The sequence below is a fragment of the Leuciscus leuciscus genome, assembly GCF_965113295.1.
Source record: "Leuciscus leuciscus genome assembly, chromosome: 2".
Lineage (NCBI taxonomy): Eukaryota > Metazoa > Chordata > Actinopteri > Cypriniformes > Leuciscidae > Leuciscus > Leuciscus leuciscus.
The window spans coordinates 25,915,467-25,929,432 of NC_138726.1; the positions used below are offsets into that span (position 1 = coordinate 25,915,467).

General features: G+C 36.6%; 1 protein-coding gene across 2 annotated transcripts in view; it reads right to left on the reverse strand.

Moving 5' to 3' along the window:
* Nucleotides 1-9,987, reverse strand: part of map1aa (microtubule-associated protein 1Aa) — a 30,180-nt gene extending 20,193 nt beyond the window's left edge. For both annotated transcript variants that reach the window (XM_082161810.1, XM_082161809.1), the window contains exons 1-2: nucleotides 9,386-9,987; nucleotides 7,960-8,061 (exon numbers count right to left, since the gene is read on the reverse strand). In XM_082161810.1, the coding sequence (XP_082017936.1) occupies nucleotides 7,960-8,061; nucleotides 9,386-9,569 (286 nt within the window). In that variant the 5' untranslated portion in view covers nucleotides 9,570-9,987. The remainder of the gene's footprint in view (nucleotides 1-7,959; nucleotides 8,062-9,385) is intronic.
* Nucleotides 9,988-13,966: the final 3,979 nt, after the last annotated feature.

Consider the following 13,966-nt stretch of genomic DNA (forward strand, 5'->3'; position numbering starts at 1 on the left):
ACTGCCGTTATTCTAGTGTTGGCTTATTACATTTTGCTACCTGTTCAATACAGTAATAATAATAATAATAATAAACAAAAAACTGGAGTCTTGGTCATCTTGAAGATCAAAACACAATCCGAAATCTCTCTCGAGACTATAGGAGTTTACACGTTAAAATCTGACATTTTTTCCTCCCGTCTTATAAATCACTTTCAAGATTTTAGCTCTATAGCTTTGCATACCATGTGATTTTTTTTTTGTTGATATATTCTATAACAATATTTTTCAGCCTATAATTGTCAAGAATGACAAGGATGGGCCATTTAGCAGTTTATGTACAGCTGATCCCAGACCGACAGCTGCAGGGCAAGACTGCCAAAACCTGTCCCGTTAACTGCACTCCATCAGCATTCTCTCGCAGACAGTCTGCCTGACTCTGACCACCTCTCTGACAGTGAGCCAGCGCAGAATTGTGTTTACAGTAGGAGTGTGAGGACACTGTCCAACCTGGAGATTATAGTAATATTCATACTGTGCTAAAAACAAAAACAAAATATAAATGAGGAAAAAATCATGATTTAGCTAATTCCATTTGAAAGATGGTTTTAATAGAGGGATTGAGTTTTTAATAGCCGGAGGTGATGAACGCGTCTAGCTGCTACAAAAAGGGTTTGCATTTGTTAAATCAAATTTAAATTGATGCTATTACAAGATTATAAATAGACACTTCCAGACATATCCTAAGCAACTGTTCAAAGCAGCAGCCTGGCTGCCGCACCCTTGCTGCTAGACAGCCTGTGTCCATCTCTTGAATTATCTCAGTTATTTCATCCATTCAATACAGTCCCAAGATAAAAGCTTGCTCTTGCAAAACTGGTGATGCATTAGCACATTACCACAGAGTTAAAGCCTCTTCTGTAGAATTTTGCTGCAGAAAAATGTAGATGGAAAGCTTGATTTATCCTGCTTCTGTAAGCACGTCAAATGTCTTCCTATTGTCAAGATTCTTTACAGACTCTATTTTAATGCTGTACTACACCCTTGCAGTGGGGAATCATGGTTTTGCTTACTACAACAATAACCCCCCCAGTTTTGCTAAGACCTGGGCGTGGGCTCAGGTTTCACTGTGGTGTGTGTGGTGCAAGATCCAGCCCTGCAATCAATGTCACCACCGAGCAGACTGAAGTCGCCTGAGCACGAGAAGCATGCTGACGTTCAGTGTTCATGTGCAGACTGCAGGGGTATAAAAGAGCAGAATCAATAGCCCATCCTGAATTATTAATCAACACACCAGACCAATGTAAAAGCCCTCTCTGCTTCGGCTTCATAAGTGGAGAGATTTATACTTTTACACTTCTGTCTAAGACAAGATTTGCATTTCCCGTGCTAACGTTGAGGTGAGATAATCACAAATCAACACTTCACTTAACAGTTCAAGTTTCAGGGCTGTTTGTGAAAAACCAGCTCCATGCTCAATGGTGTATAGTCTCCCAAGATTAGATTTAGCACTTTTTAGCATTTTATCTCGAAATTAAATCCTCTACATATACAGTAGATAAAGAGAAATTATGGTATAAATAGCTTCAGAAATAACATTTAAACTCTCATTAGATATAATATAATAAGATGACATTTTCATAAACAAATGTAAAAGCTATTGAATTAGGTTTGAGAATGGCGTCTCCTCGTCTTCTATCAGAGTGAGTTGCAGTTGCTCCTCTGATGACAGACTCATCACTCATTTTCTCCACCCTGTCAATTTCCTCTGTTTATTGATTTAATTATGCTCTGAGCATCACATAGAAACTCATGCAATTAAGTCCCAACTGCACATTTGGAGGCTTTTACAACCAAACGTGCTAAACATAAGGGCTATTACAGCAGCGAGCTGTGGTCGGAGTCATTAACGTGCGGCGTATTGCTGAAAAATCTAAATGAATTGAACAATGCCCGAGACAGCTGGGGCCATGGTGACCATTCCAGCCTCCTCCCTGCTGCCTCTGGGGAGGTAAAGGGATCTCTAATGATTGTTCAAGGACCCATCCATCTGTGTCGGTTGTAAAATCCCTGGCTGAAGTTTCAGGTGGCAACAGCACATATGGGAATAGCAACACATATGGGAATTCTAGATTGCACTTTCATCATAATATTTATTTCAAAGTCAATGCAGTAATTTTATCATTTATATATATATAAATATATATTATATATACATATATTATATACATGATAAGTATATATAAGTACATAAGTATTTATATGTATAATACAAATGTGAGCCTGGACCACAAAACCATGGCCAATTTTTTTGAAATTGAGATATATGCATCATCTGAATAAATAAGCTTTCCATTGATGTATGGTTTGTTAAGATAGGATACTATTTGGCTGAGATACAACTATTTGAAAATCTGGAATCTGAGAAAATCGCCTTTAAAATTGTCCATTTATGTTCTCGATTGTGCTGCATTCACTCACAAAAATAAATGTCTTATATATTTACGGTAGGAAATGTACAAAATATCTTCATGTAACATGATCTTTACTTAATATCCTAATGATTTTTGGCATAAAAGAAAAATCAATAATTTTGACCCATACAATGTATTGTTGGCTATTGCCACAAATATACCTGTGCTACTTGTGACTGGTTTTGTGATCCAGGGTCACATATAAATATATATGTATATATACATATAAATATAGGTGAATTCAAGTGATTGGAAGACTTTTTGCAATTGAGATTCACCCCTATCTTTTGTCTAATAACCATCTGAATTAGTCTAAAAATACCTCATCCATCCATCCATCCATCCATCCATCCATCCATCCATCCATCCATCCATCCATCCATCCATCCATCCATCCATCCATCCATCCATCTATCTATCTATCTATCTATCTATGGCATATTTTTATTCATGCATCTATTAGGATGCATTTTCTTCCCATATAAATAAAAGAACAGTCAGAACTGCTCTTATTCATGTGCTTAACACCTTGCATTAACTAAAAGTCATTTGGTTTTGTGCTCTGACATTTCCAAGCAGTCAGCCATGATGACACTGCACTCACATCCTGATCAGTATTCCAAGCACAGCTGCAGGAGTGGCAGCCCATCCGAACCGAGCATGCTCAGTCCTCATCCATCATCTTCCACTGCTGGCTAAAACAAAGCAAGCCATTTTTGTACAGAACAGAGCAGGAGAGTGACTGGCACATGTCAGAGCACAAGGTGAAGTGGAGGGAGCGCTTCTGTGTGGAGTGAGAAGAGGAGCTGCTCCCCTGATCTCATTACTGAAAGAGTTTATTCACACGTCTCCCTTTCAGTTTCTGTCTCAAATGCACCGCAAACAAAACCAGCAAGTCTGTCTGCACATATGGTGGCGGGACATGGACTGATACATCTCCCCACTGACACATACTACAATGAAAAACATTTTCATATTTTTTTAGATATATTATGATAAGCATCTATGGAATAATGGAATGTATGGGAGAAATTAAACCCTTGAAACGTCGTGTGGGTGGTGAAACACTAAATGAAGTGCTTTTGGGTGCAACAGTTTTTTCATTTTTTCAGTAGTATTTTTGTAAAGCAACTGTGGGATGGGCACACTTTTTATGGTTTGTGAGATAACTGGATGTAATATCCACCTTGTAACCCAGTTATCGATATGGGAATTCATTATTGTTAGAAGTTAGTTTCGCTGTGTGCACTAGCAGAAAAATCTACAGCTTACAAAGACAATGACTTGTCACTGTCAAAAAAGGCAGACCCGCATGTAAAAACAAAGAACATCTTGTTTTCAAGACTCTCTAATGAAAAAGCTGCAGCTTTTGCCTGTGACCAATTAGAGGTAATAGTAGTAGACAGGAGTAGTTCACAGGGTCAGTCCACTTCTGGACCAGATCAAACTCTGTTACTGAATGGAGGCAGGGGTTCTGTCATAGAAATTCACTGAATCACATATGAATGAGCCAGATTTACAATCTAAACTACCTTCCGTTTACCATCAATGTAGCCTACAGAATACCTAGCTGAAAGCTTTCAAAAGAAGACAGTCCTCTTTTGTACTTCAGTGTGGTTTTCTGTCAAAAGTTATCATGTACGGCATCAAATACGCTTTGTTTGATGTTTAGTTCAGGTTCTTCAGGAAGGAAAATAAATGACCCAGTCAACAATGTGAAAAAAATGACCTGATTTGTTCAGCCTGTCGGAAATCACAGATGAGATAGCCTAAACATCATCGTTTATGCTCCATTTCCCAGTGTTGTTTTTGCTGAAATAAACCTCAAATAGAACAAAATAAAAATATTAGACGAAAAACCTAAACCTAAAAATCCCAAACAAAAAAAGTAAAAAATGTTGGAAGTTTGAAATAAGTTTAAATTAAAGTACTAAAATGATGACAAACAAAACTGAAATAAAACTAAGTTAAAGCTAAATAGAAAAATATGTAGGCTATATAAAAAAAACAGAAACACAATGACCCAAAAAATGAATATAAAAATGAATATAAAAATAAAAGCTAATTCAAAATATTAATAAATATTATAAAACGGTTAGCTCCAATCCTTGATTCTGATTGGTCAATAGCTGTGTTTTACAGCATCACCCAATGGATCTATGTATCACACAACACCCTAGCAACCACTCTTAGCAACTTACACATGTTTGATCTCATTCAATTATTTAATGAAAATGGACGTAATTTGAAATCTGAGACTTTGTTTCATATCAAAGCACAAAAATTACTGCTATTTATTGGATGGGATGCGCTCTACAATGTTCCATTCATTCATCGACTGAAAACAGGATGACTAGCCTATTTAAGAATTTGAGAATCGGTTAAAATCGAGAAATCAATGTTTTTTTACCCAGCCCTAATAAATAATACAAAAATGACAGTGCTGATCCCTGTACCCCACATGTGGGAGAGCTTTCTCAGTGTGCTTAGTTCATTCAGACTTGTAGCAACACTGATTCATTCACCTCTGCTCTAACGCCCAAGTTCAAACAGTATTTGGCCCCACTAAGTTTCCTTGGTCCCAAATACTGTTTGAACTGGTCTTTTGAAGTTGACGGACCAAAGAGATCAGTGGATTGGCACTTTGCTGGCTCTCTACAAAGTCTGCCCTTGAGAGTGAGAAAAAGCCTTTCTGGCTTCAGAGCATTTTTGTCCCTCAGTAGTGGTGGAGCATTATATCACTTTATGTCCTGCCCTTATTCAGACTGCTAATTGCATCTTTCACTTGAGTGCACACAGCAGAATAGCTTTCCCCCCTCACAGGGCTTGGGGAAATCATTAAAACAAAGGTTGTCTTAACAATAACTTAATAGGCCACTGTTAGTAACATTTATTTTATCAGCAGTGTTATTTTAGCATCATTGAGATGCAACATTTGAAACTGCTCTTTTATTTTTGTATTTCGCATGTTAATTTTAATTAAAGTTTTAGTAATTTAATTTTGCCATTTTTATTAATTTAAAAAATGTCTATATAGTTTTTTTATTTATTTTTTATTTTATTTTATCAAGGCCCAGTTTCACAGACAGGGTTTAGATTAAGCCAGGATTAGGCATTAGTTCAATTAGGGAATTTAAGTAGCTTTTATAAACATTACTGGTGTGCATCTTGAGAGAAAACAATGGCACTGACATATTTTAAGATATCTCAGTGCAAGTTGCTTTCAGTTAAAGCAGCTCAAACATGCATTTTAGTGTGAGACTGGCTTAAGCCTTGTCTGTGAAACTAGGGACAAGCATAACATTTGTTGTATGGTTTTAGTAACTTTAACAGCACTCTTTGAGTACAGCAGCATTAGCCCTTGAACAATATCAAGCATGTTATGGTTCTGTGGGAATATCATTTTAAAAGACACTAACAATTAACCATTTGTGTCTTCTCTTCTAACCAAGTTCTCTCTACTTTGATGGGAGTCAACTATAAGTGATATTGATTTCATCTTAGTTCTTGTAACCAGATGGTGCTCAAATCCTTTAATAATGTTGTGAAACCCGTTGAACCTGTTGTTTGAATTCTTTGAGATATCTGCATGAGTTTCACGACCAGGGGTAATTTTCTGTATTTGTCTTCAGATGTTTTTGTTTTAGTGGTCACTTCTAAGGTTGGGTGTATCCTTCTCTTTTATTCCTTTGATCTAAAGATGTCATCTCTGAATAGTATTAGCTCATAGCCAGGGGTAAGTTTCTGTATTGTCTTTAGATGCTTTTGTTTTAGTGGAAGGCTGTGTGTAAGGACCACACCTTTAAGGACTGCCCACCAAAAGCCTATAAAATACAATGTACAGACTTGATGACTGCAGCTTCCAACATGGAGCTCGTTCTCAATAAAGAATCCTGCTGAAGATACAACCGAGTCTCCTGGTCTTCGATTCTGAGTTTCCTACAGTTCTTAAACTCTTTTCTTTTTTCCCCACCTTATTTGATGCAGGTGGATAAAAGACAGCTCACAATACCCAGATTCTCTTGCATTTAAACCTCAGCATGGTCCTGAAATGGTTAAATCATCCCACGTGCAAGCACTCTGATCTACACCCATAAGCCCATTATAGACTTCACTATACACTGATAGGGACTCGCAAGGACTGCTTCTCTAGTGAACAGAAAGAGGAGGAAATCATTTGGAAGATATATTATTTAAGATATCATCATCAATACATAAAGAAGGAGGGACTGATGATTAATTCATGCAGCGATAGATAGCGAGTCAGCAGTCTCATTTGAGGAACCATATGGTTGGAGGCCGGTTAACAGAGAATTTAGATTGCAGCCATGACATACATCATCTCAGAATGGAGAGATTAAGAAAGACAAGGAAAATATTAGGTGACAAAACAAGGAGTGATAAGAGTGACCATGCAATCATGTGCTTGCAAGTATGCGTGTGGGTGCTGGGATGCCACGTCGCAGAGGAAGTAAATTTAGATTTAATGCTTTATCCTCTTTAGCTTCATATCTGCTGATGGTTGCAGTGTGCAGCATAGCATGATGTTATCAGCTGTGCTGCTCAGAAATGCCAACACTTTAGATACAGACAGACAGAAAATAACAAACGTTATGTGTTTTATAATAGATACATAATGTTTATGTTTTTTTTTAAATATATATTTTTATAACTCAAGTCCAAATATTATCAGCCTATCATTTATTATTCTTCGTACTTAGAGCTTGTAATAAAATATACAAGTTGAGCATATATTTAAAGTGAAACTGTCAAGTTCAGTCCTGGGACTGGGAGTGTCGCTATAATGTGTCTCTGCAAAGCTTGATGCTTTCGATTCTAGTGGAACAATATTCATTGGCGGAGAAGAGATATACAAACTAACTGCTGACATGCGGATCTCAGTCTTGCTTAATTATGAATTATGAATATCCTTGAAGCACAAGAACAGATACCATGGGCAAAAAACATCCACCACACACTCCAAAATGCATGTACTCTGCTGAACTATTCACACCATACAAATGTCGATCCTGCAAACAGAGCCACACTGACTTGAAAGTAGAATATTTATGAGGGAATTAAACGAGGTGCAATAAACAAACGCACTCCAACAATGCGCATTAACAGAATGCAGCCATTTCATTGGCTGAGAGAGCTCCGGTGGGTTTGGCAGGGCCTTACATCAATGCAATCTAATCTTTCTCATGTGATTTCACATAACTGTTGTTTCACACTCACCTTCTCATAATCTATGCTCTGTCAAATGTCAGGAAGCTTCCTGCTTTAACAAATACTGTGATTCTGGCAGAGCAAACAGAATCTGAATCTCACAACATCAAAGGCTTCTTAAAAATATTCGGTTTTGTATGATTTAAAAAAAAAGCTTAAAAAAAATAACATGGCTATCAGACATTACACACTGTTTGTTAAATAATAAAATTCATTTTTAGAACCCCCCCCCAAAAAATATATCATACATCATCTTTCTGAAACTTTAATAACTGACCTTTCACCTCTGACGAGAACTGGGCAGAGTGTCTTGCTTCAAAGAGCTTCAGTTCCTTGTTCAAGTCACAGATGGTCAAATCAATATCCCACGACAGAATCCCTGTTAGATGCACATTTATTAAATCAACAGAACACTGATAAAATATCTACAATCCTTAATATCCAATATTATACAGAGATTTCAAATTTATCATTGATATAACTTCTAAAAAATACATAATGATATCATCTGATATGCATACATGCACATTGTAAAACAAATCTGTGAAATTTACTGTAAAAAAACAGCAGCTGTGGTTGCCAGAAATGTATCGTAAAAATATGGTAGCAAGATTTGTACATTTATTGTAAAGAATAAGGTTGTACAGATCTGACCTAAATTTAAGGTATGTCATTAACTGATATAATGTTCCTTTTTTAAGTACTAATGTCTGTTTTGTACGTTTGTAATACACTGAAACCACCAAAAACAGGTGGTGATGATAAAAATGTCACATGATGAATCAATGTTAATCACAAGCACCTTTTCCATAAGATGAGGAAGTGCTAATAGTGTCACAGTGAACAGCATCATAGTAGCACAACACACCAAAATAATGCAATAAACATCAGTTTAACAACATTAGATGTAACATTAAACCATATTGTACAATACTGATAAGATAAAAAAAAACTTTGAAGAAATACCTTTTATTTATAGGCGCCTTTCAAAGCACTCAAGGACACCATACAACATAAAAGTAAATCAGTAAAATACAAAGCTATGCAAAAAGACAGACAAACAGATCAAACATACAAATCACTAAAAGCTATTCTAAACGGATACGTTTTAATCTGAGTTTTAAAAAGGGAAATTGAATCCAACTGGCGAATGTGCAATGGTAAAAAATTCCATAATTTTGGCGCTGCACAACTGAAAGCCCTGCCACCAAATGTAAAATTTGGAACAGCCAATAATTCTGCTGAGGATGATCTTAACGAAAGTGAAGGAGTACAAAAATGAAGAAGATCTGAGAGCTAGATAGGAGCCAAATTATGAAGAGCTTTGTCAATGTGTCAGGGAATGTCAATTTACAAATTATACATTTTTGCAAATTATACAACAAACTGCTAATTTAACAGTATTTTACTGTAAAATGACATTAAATGTAAGTTAGATCTATTCACTGTATATAGTGGATATAAGGATATGGTGGATATAAGGAAACTTACTGTTAACCAGTTAACAGCTTTTTACCATAGAATTTTTACATTCTTTAACCGTTAATAATCTCAATTTATTTAGTTTTTACAGTGGATGCTCAGTTATTACCAGCTGTTCATGCGGTTCTGCATTAAATAAAGTGTGCAATGGTCTATGCGTGACTACTGAACTCTTCATGCTGACCCATAGGTAGTAGAAAACCTAAAAGTTGTCGACTCACCCCGTTTAATGTGTTCTTTCACTGACTCTAGCTGGTGATCTGTTGAAATTTCTCCGACCACAATGAGAATGTAGTGTCGCGTCTGGCTGAAAGGAGGACCGACACAGCGCTGCTGTCCAGGGTGCTGAATAATATCCCGCTTCTCCTGAGGACCTATCGCAGCATCTCCGAGCGGCATTTCCATGGTAACCGGATCTGGAGCTGAGGGAGTTCTTGCATTTCCATGACAACTGCAGCCTCCAGCCCACTCAGGGGGCGGGATAAGAGGAGGAGCGGGGAGAGTGGCTCGGAAAACACGGCCTGCTATTGGATAACGGCTGCCAACAAATGCCTACATTTCATCATGACAACTTTGCTATCCTATCAATACTGTATTCTGAGACACCTGGGAGAAAGAGTTGTTTACGCTTCTCTGAAAATGACTGCAAAAGAAAACCGGATTTAATCCAGAGTAAATTGATGTTATTGAGTCAAGGTTTGTTCATTTGATTTGTGTCAGGAGGCAATCAAATGCCACACAATCCTTACAGAGCATCATATGCTTTATCGTGATGACAACTTGTAACACAACGAGACGAGTGTTATGCTCGTCAGTGTTTTTTGAGTAATTGAAATATATCCTGGTCTTTAGTCCAGCAGCTGTTTAGTATTAGAAAAACAAAACAAAGGAACAAATATGCCAATTCTCGCTACTGTAACTTTAATGTCATTATTAATCTTAAGATTTAAGTTTTGTAATTCACACACGATATATGATCCAAAGATTATTTTCCATAAATGAATGACTGACACATGCAAATGACTGTGTGAAATGCTTATCCACTGCAGATGAAATTCAATCTTCTCACGGGGTTTAGTGGTTTGTATTAGTATGGCTTTTTACTGGCTGATATCTGATGTATAACATTTATAGTCATGAGTCAGCATTCTTTAAGAGATTTACTGCAAAGTCCTTATTGCAGGCACTGGAACATAAGGACAAGGATTGTATACTGCCCTCTGCTGTTTATTTCAACGCACAAACATTACATAGCGTTCACTTGTTAGGACCCATTTTATGCAAAAAAATTAAATAAAAATAATAATAATAAAAAACCCACAGACACGAAACCAATACTTTCTTAAGATAACATAATAAATGTTCCAGAAAGCTTGAGAGTGAACCATCAAAAAATGTAAATATGTTATCAAATGAGATCAGATACTTTGTCCAAAATCATCCAAAATCAATATCAATATGTAAGTAATCTAACAAATATAGGCTACACAGATGTGTACGTTCACACACACACACACACACACACACACACACACACACACACACACACACACACACACACACACACACACACACACACACACACACACACACACACACACACACACACACACACACACACACACACACACACACACACACACACACACACACACACACACACACACACACACACACACACACACACACACACACACGTTGTGTTTTCATGTTTTATGGGGACTCCATAGACATAATGGTTTTTATACTGTACAAACTGTAGGCCTATTCTGTCCCCCCACACTAACCCTATTCTCCTAAACCGGACATCACATGATTTACAAGCTGTTTTCCTCATGGGGACCAAAAATGTCCCCACAAAGACAAGGATTTTGGATATTGCCAACTTTGTGTTACACATAATGTACATAATGTAGAGCACATAATGTAGAGTTTACCAGGACACACACACTTTAAATTTGTATTGATATTGTACATTTCAAGTGGCAGCTTCCCTTAATTTAATTTAATGTAATTCTCCCCCCCCCCCCCCCCCCCCCCTGTTTGTTTTTAACCAGTGTTTGTATTATTTCCAAAAGTTCAAAAATCTCTTCAGCTACAATAATCTTGATATTTTGGACAAAGTAAATTTCTGATCTCATTTGTTATTTCCATTTTTTGATGGTTCACTGTCAAACTGGAAATCTTCTTGAGTTATTTTAGAAATGTTTATTTTATTTATTTTCTTATCACACTCATATAGTACTGATCAGCTTTCTGGAGTGCTCTTGATATCATTTACTATCGATTAAGTCATAGCTCCTTCAGTGTTGTATTTGGTTCCAGTTTTGAAGCACTTCTTGTCTTAGCAGTGCTTCTTTGGTTGTTGGAATATAGATATAGTTAAGTAACACGTTTCTATATTATTTTAGTGTTTTGTATAATACTTAGTAGTCATAATGTCAGCTGCCACCAATGACCTGTACATCCCACCCTGGCCACTTCTGCGAAAAAAAAAAAATTCTTGAAGATTTATGCATAGAGACCCGATTGATAGGCTTGTTCATCTTTGCTCCTCATTAATGGTCCTAATGTGTGTCCACTTACACATATCTGTTCACAGACTTCACCCCATACCGGTTTGCTTTGACTATTTATGGACCCTTACTGTCATCTTTTGTAGATGATCATTACATTTGGCTAATCTGAACATTGTGTATTCTCATCTACATGGTAATTACCAGTAATGCGACCTGTGTGTCATAATGTTGTTTGGTGTCTGCTAAAAAATCACTGTCTTACACACACACACAAAAAACTTTAACCATTAAATGTAATGTTAGTGTTTCATTTTGGATTTTTCATAAAAATATAACAGACACGTTAACATAAGTAAGTCACTAAAATAACAATATCGTTTGGCTCTATTGTATCCCTATGCGTTTAGAAATATCTTAGTTCCTATTAATTACCATGCGCGCGCATATCAAAAGATGCCAAGGCACCGTCAAGTGACACCCATGTGTCCCACACACACCCCATCATCTTCATAGAGATAATCGACTCGCACAACCTTTCCTTTTCTTCCTGCTTTCTTCCAGAAACAGACAAGCCTGCGGGTTTGCACAGGATCAGTTTCTCAGGTAATGGACTCGTTTTTGTAAGCTGTCGCCATCGCTGTGACTTGCATTTTGTGTTTCAAGCGCGATGCTTTCTGACCGGTGGACGAAGTGATTTAATAAGCTGTTATAAAGGCGTTGTTAGTCTAATATAACAAAGGTTCCCAGTCAGACAGTGTGAGCACATCATGTCGACAGGATAAACGCGTCGTTTGTTGTTTGCATTACCAGATGCCTTCGAGCGAGAGACGACAGGGAATGATAGCTGTCATGTGCTTGTTAAGAAATGTGGTGTTTGGGGGATACGTAGCTAAAAATATTATTTGGAAATTGTCACTAAGCCTGTAGTAAGCAGCCATCAATCATTGGTATCGACATTATGTCATCTCGTGTGTTTGCAGCCGCTAAACCAATGAAATGCATGATGCGATGCAACATGATGATCAACACAGAGCTGAAGAAGGTTTATGGGTCATTATGTGAACTGATGGCAATTTAAACACTGTCAGACAAACACTTTGCTTATTATGCCATTACAAACTAAAACAATACATTTTAAGATATCCTGGAATGTAGTTATGACAGGGTTGACATTTTTTACAGTTTATAAATTGCTCAATTTATCAGAAGGTGCTTCTTAGTTTGAATAAATTGATATTTCTACATATTTTCAATGATCAGTTGTTTACTATCATGGTTACAAAATCATGGTAACAGGGTTCAACATGAAAAAAAACAGAAAGATGATCACTAGCATTGGAAAAACACTGTATAATCATATAGCTAATTAGCAAGACTTACTGTATATGAAAATAGTATATGCAGTTTTTATATCCTACATTATTTTGATTAAAAGCAAAACAAACAAATTAAATAAAACACTGGCTAATAAAGCAAGAAGAAATTGAGGAAAAAACAACAAAAAACAAAAACAAAAAACAATTGAGAACAGGCCAGAAAAGGCATCTTCATGACGGAAAAAAAGGATTTTGTTGATGTATTTACAAAGACATCTAGATAGGCCTAGTAAAAGATAATCAATTCACTGAGAAAGTTATTTTTGAAACATGTGCAACGATCCTTGAAAATAAATTAGATGGTTTTCACAGACCTAAAGATAAAGAACTAGCTCCCATGTTATTTACCTGAGTTTGTTTCATTTATTAATATACATATTATTATTATTATTGGCAATGTAATAATATCAGCTTAAGCTGATGTCTCAGATCAAACTTGACGCAATTCATCAACTTGTGAATTAAATCAAACCACTCAAGATACTAGCTTTTTATTGTTACAATTATGTTTAACTAAATATTATAGCCACTGATTAAGTTCTAGGTCATAATGATATTTGTGTCTTATTGGGACTCTGCTTTTAGTGGGCGTGTTTTGATGTATTGTCTTGCGATGTAGCAATGGCGGTCGGATAAATGACTGGTGTAAGTTGTAGCAAGCTCCTTAAGTTAAGAAACCCCTTAATAATACTCTTACAATTATAAGCAAGTTTTTCTTAGCTTAAGGACTTTGCAGCTGGAGATTGGTAAATAAAACACGGCGAGAACACGTGAGGCCTTTAAACATCTGCGCAATTCCAGTTTCTTCTTATCTGTAGTCAGACTACAAAACCCCGCCTCAAGCTTCTCTCTCAGCCAATCAAAACAGGTATTCTAGCCGTTCGGTTGAGACAAGAACTTTTGTAAC